At 38.4% G+C, this 24,297-nt stretch overlaps 2 protein-coding genes, 1 long non-coding RNA gene and 1 pseudogene across 5 annotated transcripts in view; 1 reads left to right on the forward strand and 3 right to left on the reverse strand.

Moving 5' to 3' along the window:
- Positions 1 to 1,366: 1,366 nt before the first annotated feature.
- LOC120805855 lies at positions 1,367 to 7,172 on the reverse strand. 2 transcript variants are annotated; one of them, XM_040156481.1, is made up of 6 exons: positions 7,024 to 7,172; positions 5,730 to 6,133; positions 5,397 to 5,556; positions 4,163 to 4,282; positions 3,671 to 3,761; positions 1,367 to 3,061 (listed from the first exon to the last, which is right to left on the reverse strand). In XM_040156481.1, exons 1-6 carry the CDS (start codon positions 7,073 to 7,075, stop codon positions 2,863 to 2,865), a joined length of 1,026 nt encoding a protein of 341 aa, XP_040012415.1. In that variant the 5' UTR covers positions 7,076 to 7,172; the 3' UTR covers positions 1,367 to 2,862. The 2 variants fall into 2 exon arrangements, with proteins under 2 accessions (XP_040012415.1, XP_040012414.1); XM_040156480.1 differs by having other exon boundaries at positions 5,397 to 5,559.
- A 1,932-nt stretch (positions 7,173 to 9,104) lies between these two features.
- On the reverse strand, positions 9,105 to 10,907 carry LOC120804958 (annotated as a pseudogene).
- Positions 10,908 to 11,336: 429 nt separating this feature from the next.
- Positions 11,337 to 16,421, reverse strand: LOC120804666 (arrestin domain-containing protein 3-like). Its single transcript, XM_040154174.1, has 6 exons — positions 15,929 to 16,421; positions 15,122 to 15,179; positions 14,811 to 14,958; positions 13,836 to 13,932; positions 12,788 to 13,044; positions 11,337 to 12,575 (listed from the first exon to the last, which is right to left on the reverse strand). The coding sequence occupies exons 1-6, from the start codon at positions 16,182 to 16,184 to the stop codon at positions 11,955 to 11,957; spliced, it is 1,437 nt and encodes a 478-aa protein (XP_040010108.1). The 5' UTR covers positions 16,185 to 16,421; the 3' UTR covers positions 11,337 to 11,954.
- A 669-nt stretch (positions 16,422 to 17,090) lies between these two features.
- LOC120804667 overlaps positions 17,091 to 24,297 on the forward strand; it is a 62,111-nt gene continuing 54,904 nt past the window's right edge. The window contains exon 1 of one of the 2 annotated variants that reach the window (XR_005709466.1): positions 17,091 to 17,174. This is a non-coding gene — a long non-coding RNA (uncharacterized LOC120804667). The remainder of the gene's footprint in view (positions 17,175 to 24,297) is intronic. The other variant, XR_005709465.1, reaches the window with a different exon arrangement.

Below are 24,297 nucleotides of genomic sequence, written 5' to 3' on the forward strand. Positions count from 1 at the left end.
GCATAGATCACTTCATTAATGCTACATGAGAAACAGAAACAAGCAGAAACTAAAATATTGTTCATCAAATGGTATGAGCTGAAGAATTCTCTGTAAGGACAATAGGAAACCAGATACATATGACCTGCAAGTGATGAGTCAGTCAGTCACACCTCTTATTCATACAGGAGTCACTCCCACCCTCTTCTGCCTCACCTGCAAAAAGACACGTCTGTGCACATACAGTGCACCCTATCAGTATTTGGACAGTGACACGTTCTGTTTTTTTTGGCTCAGTCCCCCTGCACCACAGATTTGAAATTAAACAATGATATCGAATTGCTGTCCTTTAACCTTAACAGTGTCTGAATGTTCACAATACATATTGGATGAGCACTGTATTGTCAAGTGCTGTGCAGGAGGAAAATGTAAGGGTTATGATTCCTACAGTATTCACATCATGTGTAAGCAAACAACCTCAAATTATAAAGCTGAAAGTCAGTACTTTACCCTCAAGTCATTGTTTTATTTCATATCCAATGCTCGAGTATAGAGCCAAAACATGAAAGGACTTTCCAAATTTGTACTGCATTGTTATCTGTGTGGCAGCTCTACAAACCTAAAATATAGTATGGTAAAACTACTAATATAGTTTACAGACAAGGCCAATTATACACATATTGAATAATTATTGTGGCAACGAATTATGATTCCTTTGCAGAAAAAAAAGACAGACTGAAAATAACCTGCTTTTTTCCTCATCTGGCATTTGGATGTGGTTTGGAAGGGTGTAGGATGCCATGTCATTTTCATGGTGCTGTGTTGTGTTCAGTAAACGTTGTGCCCTCTCATTAGTATAAAACACTACCAGCAGGGGAGACAGGGTGTCAGTACTAGGCTTGGTGTTACTTTTTCTAGAAAAAAATACAAAAATGTCCTTAAAACTATGTAACAGAGGCAAAAGTACTGGCTGCAAATGCACTTTTGATGAAGCAGAAGTTTTACATGTAAAACACTTTAATGTTCTTTCCCTCTGGCAATGTTTTGTCCAAACGCAGACCTGCTCATTATTGTTTAAATGAGGGATAGATCCAATTAACCTGCCCAACAACAGGCCTCTCAGCAAAAGCAGTACAACAGCCTTCGGTTTTGAGTTGTAAACACAATCCTCCAGATGAGAAGTAATCTGTGATTACTGCATCCCTACAGGCTGTTTGATGTAATTACTATAAATTGTGACTTTTATTAGCAGTCATGCCCTTCCCCCCTCACTCAGGTTAATATTAAACCCTGGGAGAGGGGTTGTTGATGTACAGCAAACACTGAAGAACGTAAGCTTTACATAACACATCATGTAACACTTTGCAAAAACAATGCAAGTCAGGTATACAGTATATGCCATTTTATTAGGTAGTTCAAAGTTTTAAAAAACTTGAATGTTAAAAAAAACTAACAAATTTACCACAAATTGGTGGTCTACCAGGTTGCCACATACAAAAACAAAATGTCAATGATAGTGGACAAAACCGTCTCCACTGAACCTGGTTTTGGAGCTGTCAATGGTATCATACAATCTTCACTGTGAACTTTTATGGATGAGAAGTGCTCAGAATAATGGAAAGTTTAAACATCTACAGCTCAATTACTGCTGAGCAAACTTCATCTGCTGATGAAGAATGTGCGATATAGTCAAAAACTCCATAAAGCGAGTAAGTGGCCCTTGATTGGAGACTGTTTTGTCAACTGCTGTTTCCAAGGTCAAGAATGAACTGTTAAGCTCAACTCCTAAGTACATTACAAGCACGCTCAATTTACAATTTAAATTAATAAAAAAAATTATGTATGGTCAGTATCAAAGCAAAGTGCAGTACAAAATGAACAGTACTGAATTACACTGAATGTCAGACCATTAACATTTCCTATGTAAACTAGGTTAAGATTTTCTTCAGAAACTTATACAGTAGCTAGGATATGGAATAAAAGCTAAATAATATTGGATTATGTTATGAAAGAACTTTCATCAGTGTTTCTTGCAACACTCCACAGTAATGTAAGTTGCAACACATCTGTAATGATACTTTTCTAAAATAGCCTATTAATCCTAATAAAAGTTGTGAGTCTCTGGAGCCAAGGTGTATGGTGATATGTTGTAGAGAATCAAATTAAATGAAAGATCAGCACAGTGTCAATGATTGCCTCTAGACCTTTTAAATGATTCAAAATTAAACAAATACGTAAAAGGGGCACTTGAACTGACTCCATAGCACAACATTGTCCAACATCAAACTGGGACTACATGATCAGATCCTCATATACAGTAGTTTAGGCCTTGGAAAACAAGATTAGTTTCTTAAGTATTTATCCAACTAAAGGTCTAAGCTATTGGTCGCTTTGTTGAACCTTTTAAATGGTACTTATAGTAGGTCTACAAATAATGGCTGAATGCTAAAATGCTTTATTTCACAGTCCTTTCATCCAATAAGCAATTCCTCAACTCTCTGACACCAGAAGTCAGAAATCAGACTCAGTATCTTTGAAAACTTACAGTCCAGCTCATTCTCGTTTTTTTTTTCTATTCTGGCAGCTTCACAACAGCTTTTATCTTCCACTGGCAGTGAAGCCTTGCAGAAATAGTCTGATACTGAGCCATGAACTTTCCATTATATGAAATAGCCTAGAGTACAACATCAACAGTTTTAGTATAATTTTGATGCCAACTGTCAGAGACAAGAGCAACCTTATTTTGCCTTTTGTTTTATAAAGTTTTGTCTTCACAACACACTTCCATTCAGACACATTCAGAACATGCATACCCTTGCCTAAGAAACCGAGCCTGCTTGCACATACGCACCCATGTCCGCACCTTCATAGACAGTACAACCTTCAGGCCTCGTACAGTGGAGTAACAGTGCCGTCCTTCCACTCAATCAGGATTTCTCCTCGTTGTAAAGTGGGGGAGGAGTGTGGGAGGCGCATGGCATGCTCTGTCAGCGGGGCCCTTTCACTAGGCACCGGCGACCCAGGAACACTCACCTCTGGCCTCAGAGTGTATGACTTCAAAACACACACCACCTTCTTCCTTCTGACACATCAAGACAGAAAAAGGCAGAAAGTGGGTGGTGGAACAACATTTCACTTTGTACCAGAGCTCTTTGAAATGTTTTACTCAATATTTCTATAATTTTTCTCCCTCATTAAGGTTTTCTGATGTAGCGTGTCATCATTCAACTATGTTCTATGTTTTTGAATTGAGTTTAATACATTTTTTGGTCATAATACTTCGACAAAAAAACATTTTAATTGGTTAGGGTTATTGGATATGGGTATCCAATGTGCAGGGCAAAGCTACGTGTTTTGTTTCATGTTCTTACTTTTCAATTACCGCATTACTCTCAATTGTCAAAAATGTTGTCAAATGGCCAACAAGAATTACTAAAAAACACAAAAAAAGCACAACTCAGGGATTTAAAAATTGATGTAAAACAGAAAAGAAAGCCAAATTTTGCCTTACAGAAGCTGTTACCAGTAAAACTTTAGCTATTTATTGATAAATGATTAACTGATATGAAAAATGATAAATAATTAATGTTATGTTGATAACCTAATTAATTAATCCACCTGTCTTTTCAATAGTCAATCTATATAAATAAAAAAGTCTACTTTCGTGTGTGTTGTGTGTTTAGGCACTCACCTATTGGAGTAAACACTGAGAATAAGAATCACAGTCCCCAGAACCAGAGCCAAAGAGCTTAGTACCAGCATGGTTATCTTCCAGCCCATCCCTATACATGCATATACAGTACATATATACATGTACACATGTATATACAGACCAAGCAACACACTAATTTCACACATTCCACATTTCAACTCATATTAATCTCTTTCTAAACTATGATTCTTGTTCATCCATTTGCTTTATTTCTATCAAGGCTCTGAATCTGCAAATAAAATCCTACTGGAACTCCTTTACAAACATTATACACCCACCATAAACTTTGCTCAGTTTCTCATTCATCCATCTCCACCTAGTGGTGTAAAAGTAACTACATTTATACTGAATAAGAAAAATTGTTGAAGCTTCTATGTCAGGCTACATACAGTATTGTAGAAGAAAAAGAAAAAAAAACTAGACATACAGAGAGTACACTCAGTATTTCATTGATCAGTTTACCAAACTTACCATAGTCCATACTGAAGAAAACCATGGTGGGATCTGCAGGGGATTTGGTGCTCAGGGATGTATGAGTTCCATCTATTACAGGATACGTTTCTGTGACCTTGACATCCATTATACCTTCCACTGGAAGTGGCGGGAAAAAAGATAACAAGTCAACTAGAGGCGATGACCAAAACTGAACTCCCCCTGTTTGGAGGACACAAATATCACATTTTCTAACTTTTAGCCAGTGAATCAGCATTTCCATGACTTGACAAGTCGCAGCCATGCTGTTTCATGGAGGGGCTGGCTGTCTTCCAGGATGAGAAAAAATATTGATTGGTCAAAAGCACACTTAACTAAATTACATCCTCAGGCTAAAAGCAGGCATGTTGTAATCTGATCTGCAGGCCAGGGCAGATACATAATGCAGCTGATATCAGACATAGCACGTGGACTTTTAACTTTTCAACTTACAAGGGTTTTGAAGCAGTCTTAACAGAGCTAAAACATCACAATGAATGGGAAGAAGGATATCCTGTAATTGCTCCATGCGGTGAATCCATAGAAATCAAAACATTCAAGCTTTGAGGATCAACAGCTGAATAGCAACCTTTTTTAATGCAAAAAAGGAGACCAATTTCATTATCCTTTTCATTATGTTCACTTGTTTGTGTTTTAGTTTTGATTTTTTGACAACATAGCTTGTCAAAGTAAAGCTTTTTAGTGACAGTGCTTAGATGCCAGTGGGTCCGTGAAGACATCACCAAGAAGAGTTTTAAAAATGGTCCCTGCTTGCAACTGCAAAACAACAAAACAATGATATATAATAATCTAGTTATTTTTTTTCTAATAATCTCCCTAATTTTTTTATAATCTACTGCAAAGCTCATAGACAATAAACAAATAATCCGGAAATAACATGATGCATTCTTATATGTAAATGATGTCCTCTAAATCCAGTCCCAATTCTCTGCAAGTAAACATTTATACTGCACTGGAATGACCTGATACCATTAGCTGGCTAGAAAGTAGGAAATCAATCTAAAAACTCATAATGTTATTTGAAAAATGGTTAACAATAATTTAAAGTATTTACATTGTTGCCAATGTAATTTTGTAATTAAGATGGGGTTTAAATTAGCAAAGCCACTGGCCGGACCTCTAAGAAAATGTGTGTTACCTTTATTAGTATCACATACTGTAGGAAGATAACATTCAGTAAACTACTGCTAGTGAGATGCTTTTAGGTCCTTACATGGTTCAGCCTGTCTGTGTATACCAGAGATGGCACTTGGAAAAATCCCAGGTTCCAATGATTTTCCCAGATAGTGGTGAGATTGGTCTTGGTGTTGGTTATGTTTGCTATTTCTCCCATTGCACAATGTCTGGTTGTCAAGTGTCCGCCACCTGCTGCCCTGCTTGTAAAGGAGGCGGTAATTTTTATTAGGTAAAAAAATAAAATAAAAATTTAAATCTACAATATACATCTCCTCCCTACTTTTCAGATACATTTTAAATAAGCTGATTAGGGTACTATCAGATGTAATGTCACATGGACGAGTACCTTCCCTCTCTAAAATATCATTACCTGCTTATGTTCCCGCGAAAGGAAGACCAAAGTGGATTCTGGTGTGGCACTAAGGTGCAGTCCCCTCCCTAACAAAGTTAGGTGGCCTTTCTTGGAACAGGACCATGCCTGCCTGCTTGGCTCTCTGCCCGAATCCACTGCTGCCGCCCCGCCACCAGTTTCGTCACTTTCAATCCTAAAGATGCAGGGCTGCAGGTGGACACCTTCATACTGCTCTCCCGGTGCAGTCAGACAGTCCCCGGTGTGGTGACTGCTGAGGGCCTGGCTCTCTGGGAGCCAATGCCATTCCTGTAACGGCGAATATGGGTTGCATTCCCCCAAGGACACTCTACCTCCCAAAACTCCTTCTTGCACCTGCAGACATTTACCTATCAGCTTGTTCCGAAGCTTTAAGCCTGACGCCTCTGTGAAAGAGAAATTAAAAAAACAGAGGCATTGTCCAAGCCTGAATCTTAACTCATTATTATAAACATCTCAGCCACCCCCTATATGGGGAGGGAACTATCTATAAAGGGGTATAAAATGAATTAAGTTAAATATTCTAACTCAAATTTAGGACAAATCCATGCCAGTCAGGAGATCCTGGTTTCATATATAAACATGTATTTGATATATTCTGCAAACCAGGGAACATTCTGACCTGAGCAAATACATCTGTTGAATTTGACCTAATGTCAGTGAAGTAAGATACTGGTGTGTTTACAGTGTACATAATATGCCAGTTGTGTAATACAGGATGAGTCTTGGACTTGGACAGAAGATAACGTCGAGCCAAATTCCACTGAAGAGATGTCAATTTAATCTTTCTTTGCAGGTCAGCAAACCTGTATCATAAAGTATTACCCCAGATGTTTAAAAAGTTAGAGTCTGGTGATACTTAGCTTTAATCGGAATACAAGTGAAGCCGCAAACAGCAGTTTATCGTCATCCAAATACAATTTTTCAATGGGTTTATGTATCCCCGCTGTTAGCAAATATCTAGCTAAATTATTCTGGTGGAAGACGAAGGAGACAGTTAGGCTCAACAGATAAAAAATGTTATTTACTTACAGCACCGTTAACTTACCCCTAACTAGTAAGTCACCTACTCAATCCATGCTGCTTTGACTTGGAAAGTGTATTTCGGCTACTTAAAATACGATGCATGCATCGGTTTGGACAGCTAACGTTGTAGAGCCTTAAATTAACAGCGTTTTGGGCCCGTTTTCCTCAGCTTCGGAAATCAATCCACCACCTGTTATGTTTGCTAGCTTACTTACAAAAAAAAGGCAACAACTTTCACTATTTGTCTTACTTTGGAAAATGACGAAGACAAGAAAACAGACACACGGCAGCCGTCTTCCCATGGCGATGGCGATGACGAGCGGAGACAGTTTGGAGTCTCCCGGGACAATGCGGCTCGTATCTATTAGCAAGTGCAAGTGGGCGGGAACAGAACTTCATGCAGCCTCCCTCTGTGCATCCATCACATGGATAGATGAGTAGAGGGACCGCGCATTCCTTCTAAAAACCCTTACGTGGGAAATGTACGGTTCTCAAAGCGTCGATTGCCATTGAAATGCTTTGCAATTATCTGGGTATGAAACCAATTTACAAAAAAAATAAAAAAAATAATAAAAAAAAAAATAACCCAAAAAGCTTAAGGATGTCTTTGACGGATATTGAAAGGTTCCACTCTTGCCCACTCCTATTTGTAGTCTTCACCTGTAAGTAGGGTGTCAATATAAAGGCTATTTGATATGGGCTGCTGTTTATGCTGTGTTCATTTGTTTAGTGTTTTGCATATTCTGCTACTGTCTTTCCTTACTCTGGAAAATTGTGGGGGTTTTTTCCCCACAAATATGCTCAACTCATACACACTCCTTGTTTACCTCAATGGCAGCCAAGAAGAAGTGTTTACTACCAGTGTGCTACAACTCCATGGACTACCAATTAGATTTGAAGAGCATAAATCTGTTATAAGGGGAAAAAAACAGTGTTCCAAGCTGAATGGGATTGCCCACTCGTTACTGTGAGGAATGTGACAGCTTTTGAGGCCTGCATGGTCACATGATGTTTTTCTCCATCATGATGCACCACAAAAGAATGTGACAGGCCTTGATAAAAACAAATTTGGACCTAGAACGATTCAAACTATAGTCTCTAACAAAATTTAAGAATAGTTCCCACTTGGTCTGCAACTCTTACAGTAACTTGTTCTCTGTGCAACATCTGAGGGTTTCTTTGCCAATCAAAACCATGTCCATTTGTTTCCACCTGGTAAACTTTAAGCTCGCATGCAGAAGAAAAACTAGTTGAGTTAAAGGGCCTAAAATAATTTGTTGTGCATTGACATGCATAAATAAGCATCTGTATTAAAAGTATGTTTTGTTAGGCCCCCGTCTAGTGGTGTGGGAGCACTACATAAAAAAAGATTGTTCCCTCCCATTCTCCAAACCAAAGACTGAATACTAAATTGCACTTAAAGTGAAATAATTTATTACTACAAAAGGTGAAATGGTGAAATATACTGATGCGATACTGCATAGCTCAGGGTGAACCAAGGCCAAAACAACAAACATAAGAATTTTCTCCTCAAGGATTTCTGACTTATCCCAAGGTCAAACACACAAACAAACAAAGGACATTTTTTAAAGCTAACCTACTACAGTAAAGCAGGAGGAAACAGTGCAAAAAATAAAATAGCAGTTCATCCCTACAACTTCAGTGCTGTTTACAAAAAGATACATTATTATTCTATGTACAGAATTTTCCACTACTTACAACAAAAAGGCCATTAGGCCCAATAATCTTACATCTACAGTCACAACATAAAAAAGTTTTTGGAGCCCAGGAGAGAACCAGGCACGGCTGTCAGAAAGCTGCACTCAGAGTGCTCGGAACTGGAGCATTTTAAAAGGCAGGATGTTGCAAATGGACCAGTCAGTTGCAGACATCTTCACAGGAAACAGAGCACTCACACAGTAAAAAAACAGAACATGGGTTAGGAAATAAAGCCAGGGCTGTAACCGTTTAGTTTTACTCAACTTAATATAACAATTTTCAATTTTTATTTCACAGACAGGTAATCTTACATTAGAACACGCACACACACACACACACACACACACACACACACACACACACACACATATATACACGTATGTATTTATGAAATATTCTTCCATATAAAACATAACTGTTTCTGTTAAACAGATACTGAATATAGTTTCTAATTTGTAAACAGTCAAATATTTCCCTGCATTATATAGCTTAATATGCCCTCATCATCTGTGTGTTCTTTTTTGAAGCTCAGCTTTTATGATCTGATCCACTCCTGCCATGAGTTTCATGAGAGGGGAGGGGGTCCATATATAATGGGAGTTCTCCTCCCTGTTAAAACTGAGGTGGAGCAGTAGGGGCTTGATATTGTTCTGCAGATGCTGAGAAAGATGCAGTTTTTAAAATCGTTTGGAGTGGCCTGTTGTGGCCACTGATTGTTGTAGGCACTTCATGTTGCGTGGGATCTGTTGCTGGGTATCCATAAGGACCTGAACCTGCGGGTACATGATAAGGTTCACCTGGGAAAGCAGGGGGAGGGAGGTCACTGTAACTTGGGGCCCCAACTGCCCCAGCTGGGGAAGGCCCCAGAGCATCAGAAAGCATGTACATATATAAATAACTTCCATTTGGTTTGAGATGTGGTTATCATGCTAAAATTAACACCTGAACAACTTCCATCTGACTTAGTGATGAAAGAATGCACAAAGTTGAAAATATCTGATATCTGCTGACAGTATACTACATTTCATGTCTCACATCGACACTTGGCTGTAAGCAAGCTGGAGTGTCTCTGCCTGGTGAGCAAACCTTTCTGCTAACGTAAGCAGACATTTTAGAAAAAACTCCTATCTCTTTATCCACCAAACCATACTGGGGACACTAGAACAAATGATACAAACACACATTATTTCATATCAGCTTAATCCCTCTTATTGTTGAAGTTAAAAATCCTGAAGAAAATTGTGTTCTCTTGCCAATAACCTTTTGATTAAGCCATCCTTGTCCAGGTGAATAGGTCAACTTCTTCTATTTTCTCAACATATTTCATATATTGTATAACTCTCAAATTAGCAGTTCCTGCTGTCTGCCTCTTCCCTATCATATTCAAACATAGTACTCAGTTGTTAGGTTAGAATTTTCTCCATGGCAGACTTCATGAAACTTTGTTCTGACACATATTGTGTAAAACTGTTGTCACACGCAAGAGGCAACTCTTTATTGCTGCCTTTTTCTCAACCCCTCTATTCCTTTATCTCCTTTTTTCTGTCTCTATAGTCATGTGACCTCTTACCTAAGCTATTTCCCTCTCATCAGCTACAAGCCAGTGTAAGTACCACAGAAATACAAATAGTGTATCAAAGTTATAACCTGTATCATTGTTGTGTCCCGCTAACCATTACTTGTGCAGGGTGTGGTAAGGACTTTGAAACAAAAAATGATCCCTTTATGTACTTTAGAAGGCCACATCCAGCTCCTGGACATCTTTAGCTTCAAGCATGTACACAATCCTTCCATGAAGGATGTCGGCATGTCCCTGTAAGACAGAACCGGTCCACAAATCCAGCAGATTGTAACAACAGACAGTGACACGGTATTAATGCTAGATGCTGGAAAGTCCTACTTACCCCTTTGGGATTTTAAGCCTGAACTGAAATTGATGGGGCCTTTGGGAAAGTACAGTGCCAAAAAAAGAGGTGGGAATTAACACTGACCAGTCACCTGACAAGCAGACAGGGCAAAGTTCCTCAGGTATGGTAAAACCCATTTAGGTGCAATATACTATAAATCATTTACAAAGTATACTAACACTCACAATTTTAAACTAACAAATTATTTCTAAGTGTGAAGATAAATAGGCAAAACAAAGGGGCTACAGTTTTCTTTGTCCTACCTATAGCATTTTCTGCGACTAAGCATTCTTCAAGTTTGAAATATCTCCTGTGTGCACTGTACAATCTCTTGTCGTCTCCAAATCACTCTGTCCATTTTACGTTCACGTCCCCTTTGGCTTTCACGAAAAGACTCTTTACTTTGGTGTCTTTTGTCAAAATCAAAGTAGTCAGTATCTCCTGCGGAAAAAGTGCCCTTTCCGTTGAGAGCTTCATAAATCAGATTGAAGTCCTTTATTGGAGACATTCCCCACTTGTTGCTCCACAGCACCTACCCAACAGTTCTGCCAACACTCGAGGGCTTTTTGAACTCTGTTTGGCTCCGCATGAAGAGTGAGGTCACAAGAAAACCTACAATTTTACTTCACGTCAAATTAAAACGTGTTTTACAACATACTTTTTCAGAAATCCATGCATCATAACAGTATAATGCACAACAGGCTATTCAGGTTTACACAATTTAAGGTGATTATGTAATATACAGATATATTGTAAAATGTGAGCCATGTTAATTATAAGGCTATTTAACTGGAATAAGTGAAATTTCAAATTATGTATAAAGAAAAATAAAGAAATGGGTTCATCTTTGATAAAATGGAAGAGATGATTGAAAACAAACAACATAATTAAGTAGTTATATTGAGGTGTCACACTCACACTGAGAGATTTACAGAGAAACTTTACCTGACAGTTGTTTATTCAACTCTACAAGACAGAGAAAACACTGGTAATTTGTTAGTATAACAACAAATCAGGTTTGCAAAGTGCTGTGTTACGTCAACAGACTGTAAAATAAATGGAAAATATATATTTGGCCTCTTAGTTGACTGCTTTAAGAAAAAGTATAAAAAGTTGTTTTTTCTTAACACAGTGAGTGTTTTCTTTCAACTGGCCTCCACACAGAACAGGGAGGTAGAAAGAGTAGGTATTAACTATAAGGCTGAAAAAAATGATCAGTTTAGGACACAAGGCACGTAAACTGCACAGGGAAAATACACAGTGCTGATGACTAAGCTTTGAGTAATTATGTTAGTAGGTGGACAAAGCCAATTAGGTCCCTGACAACTGACCAGAACACAACTATCACATACAGTGCAAAAGTCCTATTTCTCTATATAATTGTCAACAAGCAAACAGTAAATAATGTACACAATGCCTTTTTCATATTAAATTCACACTTCAAATTTAACAACACGGATAAATCTTGACACTAATAAGTAAGCCCGATTTAGGGGATCTGATTTTGCACCGTTAACTATTAGTATTTTACGGATTCAGTCATTAGGGATTCATTCTATTGTTGTGCATCTGATTTTTCAGAGGATGGGAAAAGGAGGGAATATGCTGGAGGAGGTTCATCTGATTGAGATAGGAAGTCTGTGTTCATCATTGGTGCAGAAGGCAGCAGGTTGTATGCGGGAGCAGGATCGGATACGTTATACGGTGAAGAAGGGGCTGGATGGATCTCTGGCGCAGATGGGGGGGGGTGAGATGTTGGGACAGTAGGTGGAGGGTGAAGCACAGAAGTCGATGATGAAGATGAAAATGGAGATCCATACGGAGAAGCCAGCTGCGGCACTGGGTTACTGTAGCCCCCACTCATGTGTGCTGGCTGAGCAGGGTACGCATTTGGTCGACTGGCATACATTGATGGGTTATTTGGGTATGCAGGTTGTGGTGCTGAATACCTTTGAGCACCTCGGTATTCATAACTGCCTGAATGTGGGGATGCAGGATAAGTACCCATAGACACTGCTGGGGGAGGGAAGTCGCTGTTACTTGAGCCCCCAGTAGCCCCAGCTGGATAGGGAGGCACAGCCACGCCAGGCTGAGGACCAGGAACTAAATCAGGAGGCAAAATGACAATCGGGAACTTGACCTCTGGATCGAAAGCAAAGCTGATGTCCAGATATGCCTGAGAAAGAAATATGACTACCTCATTAGCATGTGATAATTTACTTTTAAAATAGAATAGCAAGAGAACACCTGACAGCCACGACAAATTTGGAAATTCTTTATCAATATTTATGGGTCAACAGTGTTACAAAATCAATTAAAAAAGCTCTGTGAACAGGGTGAGCTTACTATGCTTCACCATGAAGATACACTGTTACACTATATACATACCTTTAGATGGTATTCCACGGAGATAATCTCACAATTCTGGATTGTCTGCATCTGACCACGAGGAATCTTGACTGCACACCTGACCTCCTTCTGTGTTTGGGGTTTAATACAGCTGTCAACCACTTTGTGGATAACTACGCCTTCATGTTTGGTACTGCAGTTGGCACGGTACACCACATCCTGAATTAAACTGAATTTGGGTGTCATTTCACTGGATGAGGAATTGTTGATTTTTGCAACAATCACCACTGTTTCACCTATGCGGAAAAAAAAAGAAAAATATTTTAAATTAATTTTCACGTATTTTAATTCAGGTATCACATAGGAAAATGCCTGTTCCAGAATTGGTATTATTTAAAGATTTTTATTGTGCCTTTCAGGCAAAATTTACTCACATTATATGAACAGTGCTGACATGCTAAACCCCACCTACATATTACTCCATGAACGTTAATTCAAAGTATTGTTTGACTAATGACTTTCATCATAACGGATGTTAGATAACGCCCCTAAGCCCCTAAAATTTGACCGAAATTCTTTTTTTTTTTTTTTTTTTGCTTTACAAAACCCTTCACTGACAACAGACCATTTTCATGACAGACATTTTAGCTTGTCAAGAGCACAGGTATAACTGGTAGCATTAATGCTGGGTAAGCTGTAATGAAGTGTCTTTGGATAATAAAAAGGTAAAGCATCCACAATACCATGGGACTGGAATGGACACATCTAAATGGAATGCACCTGTTTTTGATGTTATCAGATAGACTTGCTTCTCCTGCGATGACATGTCCAAATGTCTTTCATGAAAAAGGACTGTACAGTACCTACAAATTATTTCGAATTGGCAAAAGTAATAAGCTGGAAAAGACAATTCATGAACTATAATATCAAAAGTATGACTGCATGTTTCATTAAAGTAGTTTGCGTTTTGCAAACGGTTGGCTGTGACAACCATCAAATGACAAAAAATGGTCTTCAGAGTCTGCCTTCGGCAGAAGATCTCCTTCCATGACTTGAACCTGCCATGTTTGAAGAGGAATTTTATTACCTGGGGCATAAGCCCCCCTGTCAACCGTGACATCCATGTGTGCATGTCCTTTTGAGAAAAGCCCCATCTCTTTGTTCGTTGAACCAACTTGTTGTAACTAGAATTCAATTAAAAGGGAAAACAATTAATTTTGATCAACTTCCATTATAAAGACGATACAGTGCATTGCATACAAGATATCTAGGTCCTCAGGACTACAAATGAATACCACTGCACTACCCTTTGAATGTCATCATCTACCGTACAGTATGTCATTGTGAGCAGTTTTCACCAGAGCATTCTACAGAAGAAATAGACAGTGTCTATGAAAACTGTCCGGTAACTGTAACTGGGACATAGTTTCTGAAAAGACGCATTACTGTTGAGTTGTTTTTAAATGGAATTTTCCAAAACATTTCAGCAGTACAAATTGAAGTCCCTTTTCACAGAAGACATTTTGACTTTTCATAGCAGGAAAAGCACATGTGAAGCTAATGGCGTTGGTGTGTTCTACTTAATTATTCCAGTAATACAGAGCAGTAAGGAAGCATATGCAATAGCTGCACCCTGAAAACTGACACCTGTAAATGGAATATAGCCATCATCTCTGGTATTAATTACAACTGTGCTTTTCCTACTCTAACATGTTGAAATGTCTGCTGCGAAAAAGGCCTATTACCTCCATTATACTGTGATGGCAAAGCTGGACAAAAAACCAAAACACTGTGTGCGGCTAAGTAGAATGGCAGATAATTGAATGTGGTTTTAGATGAACTGAGTGATCCTTATATTTTTCAATTTCAATAGTCTGTTTTTCTTCTCTGCAACAATGCCCCATGAGAACTGCTGCATCAAAGAGAAGGACTACTGGCACCCATTGTAAAATTACATTATAAAATGTCATTTCCACATACTATACTGTAGAATGAGGGGATATATTTTCTGTCAAGTGAAATATCAAAGATTTGTGTGTGTATCTTTAAACATTTTACACACCATCAGAGAATGAAAGTTTGGATAGGACTTGGAGACGAAGTTGATCTCCTTTTCTACTGTACGGTCAATCCTCCAACTCCTGGACAGCGCAGCTTCCAGCTTGTAAACAATCCTCCCATGACTCCCCCTGAAGGATGAAGGCATGCTTCTGTATTGGAAAACCAGCAGATTAATGATAAATTGAAAACTGGATTAACAATTATCAATTTACAGAATGTGAAGGAGTGGGCTACTTGCTCCTGTTTGTTAAGTTCAATTACACTGTGAAAGTACAGGCATTATGTTTTGGTAAACTGTCTCACTGTACTTACCCTTGTGGTATGTTAAAGCTAAACTTATAGACATAGATCCCCTTGGGAACAACAGTGTCTGAAAAGGAAAGGATGCTGGTGTTAGTACTGACAGCAATCTACTATTATTACTATCTACTAGCCTACCATAAATTGTAATGATGGCAGTGGTGGAAAGTATCAAAGTGCTTTTACTCAAGCACTGAACTTAAGGACCATTTTAAATACTTGCACTTTACATAAGTATTACAATGTAATCTTTTTACTCTCCTACACTTCAATATGGTATATTCTGTCCACTACATTAATGTGACAGCTGTAATATAGTTATTAGTCACTTTGCACTGCCATGGGACAAACTACAACCTAAAATAGTTAAAATTCGCTCAAACTGGACCAGCTATAACATCAATTATGCTTGCACATGAATGCCTATAAAATATATTATAAATTTTGTATGTATGTCAATCTACTTATGTATGTATGTATGTATGTGTATTTATTTATTTATTTAAAAAGGGAGGGGCCATTTTGCACGATGAGTAACTCTAGTCTTAATTAATTTTCACACTTGTCATGTGACATGTACCTTTACTTAAGTTTTGAATGTGGGAATGAAGTTGTTTATTTATTTCTGCTTTTTTTTTTCTTTCTTTCTTTTCACGTAATGGATATGAATCGGTAATTAAAATCACTGACACATCGTGCAACGACCATCACTGGACAGGAAGACAATCAGGCAGGAATTATAACGGGCGCGCATGTGGCCAGTTGTAACTAAAAGGGTTACACAAGGCATGCATAACTAGCAGGACGTCTACCGCCTACCCTTGGAGTCCTCTGAGATTAAAAACTGCTTCAGCTTGAAATATCTCCTGTGTGCAGTGTATGTCTGGGTGCGATCGCCGTGCTTCTTCGTCCATCGCACTTCCGCGTCTCCCTTAACTTTAACAAACAGGCTTTGAACTGTGATCTCCTTTAATAAGTCCAGTGTTAATTTTCCAGTTATCGTGTCCCCCTCCGAAAACGTTCCGTACTCATTCAGCGCGTCGTAAGTCATCGTCAAGCTTTTAATGGAAGGCATTGTCCGTAGAGGAGCGTAAGTAAATCAAAACTTCGCCGGTTAAATGAGGAAAGCAACCATACAATCGACCCACTCGCTAATTTCTAAACGTTAACGCTGGCTGTACGTTATTGATATGAGAGACCCTATGGCGTCTAGACTGCGGGATAGGACACGCCCTGCGAAAGTCTCTTCGAAGACCTCTGCTGCCATCCAGTATGCCAGGGAGAAAATGGGGGCTCATAGAAAACGAGCGCAGATCACTCTGTGCAAAGGCGCTTTGCAACCATTCTAAAAAAAAAAAAAAAAAAAAAAAAAATGGTTCGAGCCCCCTGCAGGTCAGTCATAGGAAAAACAGTGATATGGAGGTTGGCTAAACCTAGCACAGACACTGATGAACCAGTAGTAAGTGCAGACATAATGAGACACCGTCTAATTCCTATTTTAGTGATATAAATAATAATATGTGAGGATATACAAGCCTGGTTATTTTGAGATATAATTTCTCCCGTAACTACGTGGATCATACAGAATACTAAATTATTTTTTTCTCAAACCAGTTCTTGGGCCAATGAAAAGTAGTACTGCATAGTATTCACAAATTTAACAACAACAACAACAACAACAAAAACAACAACAACAACCAAAAAAAAAAAAAAAAAAATCTTGCTTTTAATCTGAAGGTTTGACGCCTACTGCGGAAATCTTGAAGGAAACGAAAAAGAAAAAAAACCCTGAAATTATAGTTACCAGTTGCACTTTATATTCTAAATGAAAGACTGAGTTGACTTTTATACAATTTATAAATTACTAATAACTAATAGCGTGAGCGGAAATTCTCCGGGTGTTAAAAAAAAAACAAAAACAAGAAAAAGTAAAAGACTAAAAGAAAGTCGGGTGGGGAGACCACCCACTGCGAGTGTCATAGGTCACGTCAAAAACGCTAGGTCCTTTTCCCGGCGCCGCAGTGAACTAGTCTGCGTCTTCTCGTCGACTAACCTCTGGGCTTTTGTAAGTCGCATTAGCCTATTTTATTTTCTATAATTTGAGTTACCTGTTTGCAGTTATTAATAGCCACAGTATCCTTCTCCCCGTGCGGTTACTCAGGCAACCTAGCTAACTTAGTAAAAATTAGAAACTAAACATTGTGTGTTTAGCGTAAACCCTTTAGCCTCCTAGGTTTACGGTTTGAATAAGTGAAATTAACACAAAAGTGGTATGAAAATGTCAGTGTAGCTGGAAATTTTGAGATTTTTTTCTCTGTAATTTAATGGGTCAATGAACGTCCCCTCAACATCTGACAGTACTGCCCCTAGTGTGTGGTTACCATTCAAAAACCAGCAAGCAGCGCGTCTGATGACCTGGGACTCGCTCGTCCATGCTAAATACCTAGGCTGCAAAGTTTGGTGACACAACGTCATTAGTGACACGCAGGGCTAGGTGGTGAATCGCTGTAGTTGGCGAGCTAGCCCTTAATTCGCTAGCCGACCCCACCGGGCTAGCGATAGTCATTCACAAAAGCTCCTGGGACTTCTCTACAGGGCCGGCTCTAGCCATTTTTGCCACTACACTTCAGAGGGAAATATTGTACTTTCTACTCCACTCCATGTATTTGATAGCTTTAGTTACATTTAAGATGACAATTTTGAACAATGGATAATATAACAAACTCTAAAAAATACCACACATTGTTCACGTCCCAAAAAAAAAAGGCAGTGTTTCAGGGTCACATTTTAGATATCTGGTGTGTCCAGGCTGTAAGTGAGGGAAAACATTTAAGGCTTGTGCCAAATACTACATACTAATTCTAAGTTTCATAGTATGTTGTGTGTTTGAACTGGAAAAGTGACAAAATGAAGTATCAGCATGGTTACTAAATATTTTCAAATTTTCTCTGACGATACAATGCACAAAAGAAATGGAGGAGCTGCTCACAGATGGAAATAAATAAATAAATTGTCTATGGTGTTGAAAAAGCTCCAGAAAGGTAGAAAAATAAGTAACCAATCTTAAAGACATTTTGCTTTCTGTTTGTCAAGTTTAACTTGTAGTAACAATAGGTTTGTTCAAGATGAGACAAGCCTGCACAGGACCGACCACTGGCAACCGCTGCACAAGGCGTGCCGGATAGATTTTTTTTTTTTTTAAAGCCTGTGATTTGTCTCTGACTTGATCCCGGCTTGCTGACATTACTTAAACGTAAGCAACGATAACCAAGGTGGCTGCAGTTTTTGTAACCTTGCACTGCAGTTGCTCCACTGACTGCAAAACTTCAGGGGATGATGGGAAATCCTTGGCTCTCCCCTGATCTAGGAGCTGATTGATTTAGAAGTTGGATCACCAACATGATGTTTTATAGAAACTTTTAAATTTTTGTTTAATTGGAGAGAATTTATTTTATTAGCATCTTCTAACAGAATTGTTGCTTGGTCCATGGTAACTTTTATCACTCAGAAAGGCTGAGCAAATTCAGCTTGTATTACAGATAGTTCATATCATGCATCACACATCATGCACACAGTCTATGATAGCTCTAGTCAACAAATGAATATTTCTTATTTAAGTCCTTAATTATCATTAAGTGACATAAAACTTTGGTTAACAAGTGGGATGTTAAAATAACATCTGATGTTACCTGACAGTCTTAGTTATTAGGATTGGGCGATGTCAACCGGATTGGCATATGGCAATGTCTGCAGTGTACCGTCGGGATGGATTGATTTCATCATCCATCGCAATGGGGGGAGGGGAGGGGGAACCCTACTAAATATTTGTCAGATATTTATTATAATAATGGACTAGTGTAACTAGTGTTGTGTTTTTCTGCTTTTCAGTACATGTATTTTGTATCGATTCATGTATCGAATTTCTTTAGTTGTTTGAAGTCTAACACATATATATATATATATATATATATATATATATATATATATATATATATATATATATATAAAACAATTTTTGTTTTTTCTAATTTACATATTTATTTCTAAATAGGGGTTTAACTATCTGGAAAGTTTAGAAACTGTGACAGTTAAAATTAATCACCCATACACACAGTTTCCTATTGTTGTTGCTGCAGAAAAATCACTTAAACATACATTTTAAAGTAAATACAGACTACCACTATAGTAATCCACAAACACAGTCTTCTGTTCAGTGTCTGTGGTTAAAGTTATAAATGCAACTCAATAATACTGAAATCACTACCACAGTGTTGTGTTTGTTAGTGCCTTTCTAAAATACCTCTAGTTGCTTTCAGAGTTTGTCCCAGTGTAGATAATAAACTCATCTCAATCAGCTGGTGTGCTGTCAACAGAAGATGCCATGGAGACAGTTACCCTGCCAATGTAGTGAGTACTATGATGGGAGGAGAAGGAAATGTAGTCAGGGCCACAAGACAACCAGACTGATGTGTGAAAATGAAGGGAAACAAAGGTGACGGTGAAATGAAAAGTTCTTGTCCTTTAACATTGGCACAGGTTAGTTTTTGGTAGCTGTGTGCTGCTAGCTGTGATTCTGCCTTTTTTTTGTCTTAATGTTGTGTGTGTTAGTCATACAGAGTTACAAACCAAAACTGGTCTTTAAAATCTGCATTTAGGCTTATTTTTTATGGTAATGTATTAGTAACTGTGACAAGTAAGATTCCAAATTGTGGCCTCATTTTTGAGAGGACAAACAGAATTAACTTTTGACCAGAAAATATCTTACAGTGCTAAAACAATATGAAGGTATTGTTACCTAAAGAGATTATAAATGCTTGTGCAGTGTGAATTCTTTTATTGCTATTAAAAATACAACTTTATTGGCTTCAAATCCAAAAGTGCTCTTTGTCAGCCAAATATATCTAGATGTATTTTCTCAAATTATTTCCCTTGGATGCTGTCTGCCAGCCTTGGATTATTTAATTTTTACATTTCATTCTTGTTAAGGCACGATTGAACGGACATTACATGTCATGAGCAACAGCATAGAGCTGAGTATTTTTCCAAATAGTTTAAAATACCCACACTGAGAATGTGGACTAGCCTGTGAAAGTCAAAACAGTCAGAAGACAGCCCCTACCTGGCTTTAACAGTGACAAACCTCAAGCTAAGTAAGTTCTGTAGAAAGCAAAGCAACACAACAATTGCAGAGGTGTCATAGACAAAAATGTGTATAAAATGCTTCTGTAAAATCAGTATGAGAATTTGTGTAACAGATGTGTATTTCCACATTTCCAGGGGAGGAAGAAACAGAATCTCTAATTGGCATGACTACATTTATAGTGTGTAATGGACTAAGTTGTTACTCACTGGCCATTGATTTCTCAATTAAAAAATCTTCAGGATATTGATAACATAATCCCTATAAAAATACAAAACTATAGCTCTGCCGGAGGTGGCATACACTGTAAAGCTTTTACGTTTTTATGCCTCCGTGCTGGTGACAGCCATGGCCGAATGAATTATGTTTTTTGGGTTGTCATGAAAATAATATCTCAGGAAAGCCTTGAGGTCATCTGGCTCAAAACATTCTCATGGACTCATGAATGAACTGATTAGAATTTGGTGGTCAAAGTTCAAGGTCACTGACCTCACAAAACCCATTTTTGGACATAACTCAAAGACTTCATATACTAATTATGATAAAATACACTTAATTTCTTTCATTAAATTCCTTCAAAGTCTTCACTATTGTATTACAATACATATATTGTATGAGTCTTGACAGACATGGAATTTAAACTGCAACTTGAATTGTTGGTGGAGGCATTCAACTGCAAGGCGGTAATTCTAGTTCTTGATGCACAGAATTTGATAAAGTGGTCTGGCCAATGAAAATGGTACTTTAGATATTACTATATTTTTTCATTTATTGAAATATGTAGTTGTGAAAAAAGCATTGTCTAGTTGTATTTATTTCAAAAATGATCTGGTACCCCTCTCCCTGATTGGTGGATACAGGTAGCAAATCATGGCAACGGCTTATGTGCCATTCAGTTGTGAGTAGGAAACATGAGTAAGTGTGGCAGACATATGAAAGTAATTAAAAGTAAGAAAAGTGAGCAAATCAAATCCTGCTTAGGGCCCTCATTAAGCTAAGGACAGCCCTGCATGCTTTGAAACTCATCTACATAAGACAGAGATGAAACTGGCTGTTAGGCAGTGCTTTTAACAGTTGTCCATTATGGACTGCAGAGGGCCTTCTGTAGGATAATAAGAGATGCAGCTTCATATCAGCTTTTCTTTGAGATTTATCAAACAAATAACTACTATCAGTCAATGTGAATTTTAAAATGTTGTTCTGAGAAGCAGACTAGGTGAAAGTAAGTACTATTATAAAAGACTTGTTCTTTTGTAATTGATCTATTAATGGCAAAGACTTAAATCACATCCCTCAGTTGAAGCTCATTAATCTATGCCGAGTATGTGCTTTTAGTTGGTTAGGTTGTATCCCTGCATTGGGAGAAAGGGTGCCTTGGTCAAGTCCAGTCTTTATTAAGATTAATGAACAGCTTGACATTTTTAGTCCTCTGTCTGAATCGATAATTTTAATACTCATGAGGGCCAATGGGGATCTAAGCTTGCGGAACACACACTGTGGCCACAGGGCGCATGTTAAATGTCCAAGTGGTAATCAATGCAAAGAAATTAGCTATTGATCTCTTATAGTTTTGTAATAGGTTATCTATTGGTTTGCTCTTTCGGAAAATTCCAATATCAGTCGGATGGAATTGTGCTGGTAATATTGCTGTGGGGTGTGTGTATGTCTATGTATGTGTATGGCTGCACATACACCTGGCTTCCACGTTTGTGTTTGCATGTGTGTGCAGGGTCACATTCTAATTAGCCCAAAGGGCAGATTGTAAATAAACATGTTGAGGAGAATATTGGTGATCTGCATCAGATCCACAGTTCATTCCAAATAGGCTGGAAACTTCAGATAGCCTCTATGCAAGCTTAATGATGGCTAGAAGACCAGTATATGGAAACAGCTTTTTTAACTAATTAAAACAGTTCCACTATTTTTAATCATACCATATGTGGAACCACAGCTTTCATATAGTGACGGATTATGACTCCCATACCACTTGAACATCTGAAAATGTATTTCGTATGTTTATTGGTGTGTGAAGTAAGAATGTAGGTAATGAAAAAACTACTGCCACATCAATAGTTGCTCAGGACAGTAACTCTAGTTCCTAACCTGAGTTCTAAGCTTAGAGGAAACTGATGTCACACATACACAGTTCTTCTTCATGAATAAAATAAAGTTGAGAAAAGTACCAAGCAAACTCTTGTTTACCTTTGCTTTGTCTGTGTCCCAGGACATACATTGTGAGTTGGATATGGATCTGATTTGCTGGGGTGGGGAGCTTGGCCAGACTGGACGTGGCGGGCCAGGGGACATCAGTCCGGAGGAGGCCCATCTGAGAGAGTTCACAGTGGCTAGGCTGGGCACAGTGAAGCTGCTGGCTATGGATCCAGTCACTCCATTGTGGTTACAGATACAGTTCCCAGTCCACTTACAGTTCCCAGATACTCACGTCTGTTGTCTTTTCTTGCACACTGTGGATGTCTAAACGGAATTGACTACTTTGGTATGACGGTTAATGTATTATTTTTAATCTGGGAACTAAGCATGATTTTTGTGTGTGTGTGTGTGTTTGTGGTCGGATGCAAGTTTTATTAGGGAAATGCATCAATTCTGTCATTTGTCCAGGATAGAGGGAACATTGTTTACCAGATTAACATCATTAATTTTTGCTGCTCAAGTTGATGATTTTTATTCACCATTATTGTTAACCGTGATTCAGTCTAAAGTGCATCTCCAGACATAGAGCGTGGTGTTATGTTTTGGTAACTGTATTGTTATGTCTAGTAGGTCTTGCAGTATTTGGAAGTTATTGGTACACTCTACAATAATCAGTCTGATACACTGTTAATACTGATGTTGATTTGCTGGAAAACCATGGTTATACAAGGAAGCTTTAGAATGTTTACAGAACAATTAGATTAGGGAGACATTTGATCAAATGATGTGTAAGCAACCAAGACCATAGCATCCATTAGCAACCACCATGCACACTGTCTGACATTTGAAGGACATTTTTGTCCAAACTACCTTCCATTACCATGAGTGTACGGAGTAGATATACAGTTCCAGAAACAAGACAAGATGGCACAGTAACGGGATATTCTGTATAGGTGCACTCATAATGTCATATATGTAGGGCTTACAAATGACATGAAGTGTCTTTGTCCCTGCCCATGAGGTAATACTGGCCTACTTATTTGCCAGTTTGATAGAAACCCTGCTGACAGGAAGAGAGGAGTATCCTTTAGTACATTAGCTGGCAGTAGTCATAAAACAGTTGCCTAGATAAGTCTTATAGATCACCCCAACGCAGGGATCCTATACCTCTACCATCATTATAGGAAAAAAGGTGACATATTTTGATTGATTAAAATGGTACAGGCTAGCTTAGGCTAAATCATGTTAAGTGATGTGACACTGCAGTTTCTCACATCATAATTCTGTCGAGACAACGATGGTGGAAGGCATTGTCAAGGCATGATATCTGACAACACCAGACATCTGGAGGGACCAGGAGAAATTTATGGAAGGTTTTAGTAGTCTGAGGGAGATGAGAGAGAGTAAAAAGTGGTCCTTTTTTGTGCATTGTCACTTCCCGCGTGACTGTAAATTTTACTCCAGTGCTGTTGGGAATTGGAGACATTTAAACATCCTGACAAATTGCCTCCTGTAAAAGTATTTACTGGTCTTGTCCTCCCTTTATTCTTGGTCAGCTTGCAAACACATACCCCCCTTACAGACACAGAAATATTTACCCACAGCAAATTTATGTGACATAAGTTTATGTGGCGTACCTGAGCTCTAGCCCAAGATATGTCATAATGGTGTCATGTTGAGAGTACTGGTCCGCTGTTAACGTTTTAATAGAAGAGGTCTTGAGTAGGTCATAATGGTTTTATATAAGCCACATTGCCTTCAATCACTGGCCATTTGGCCCAGTCAGCTCAAGGAAAAGCTTGTTTATGGAAAAATAGCTTGCAAGAGAAATCCATGACGTGCACAGAAGGGTGAAGAACAACTATACTTGCTTGACCCACTGAGACATACACACATG

Source organism: Xiphias gladius, chromosome 19, assembly GCF_016859285.1.
Source record: "Xiphias gladius isolate SHS-SW01 ecotype Sanya breed wild chromosome 19, ASM1685928v1, whole genome shotgun sequence".
Classification (NCBI taxonomy): Eukaryota; Metazoa; Chordata; class Actinopteri; order Istiophoriformes; family Xiphiidae; genus Xiphias; species Xiphias gladius.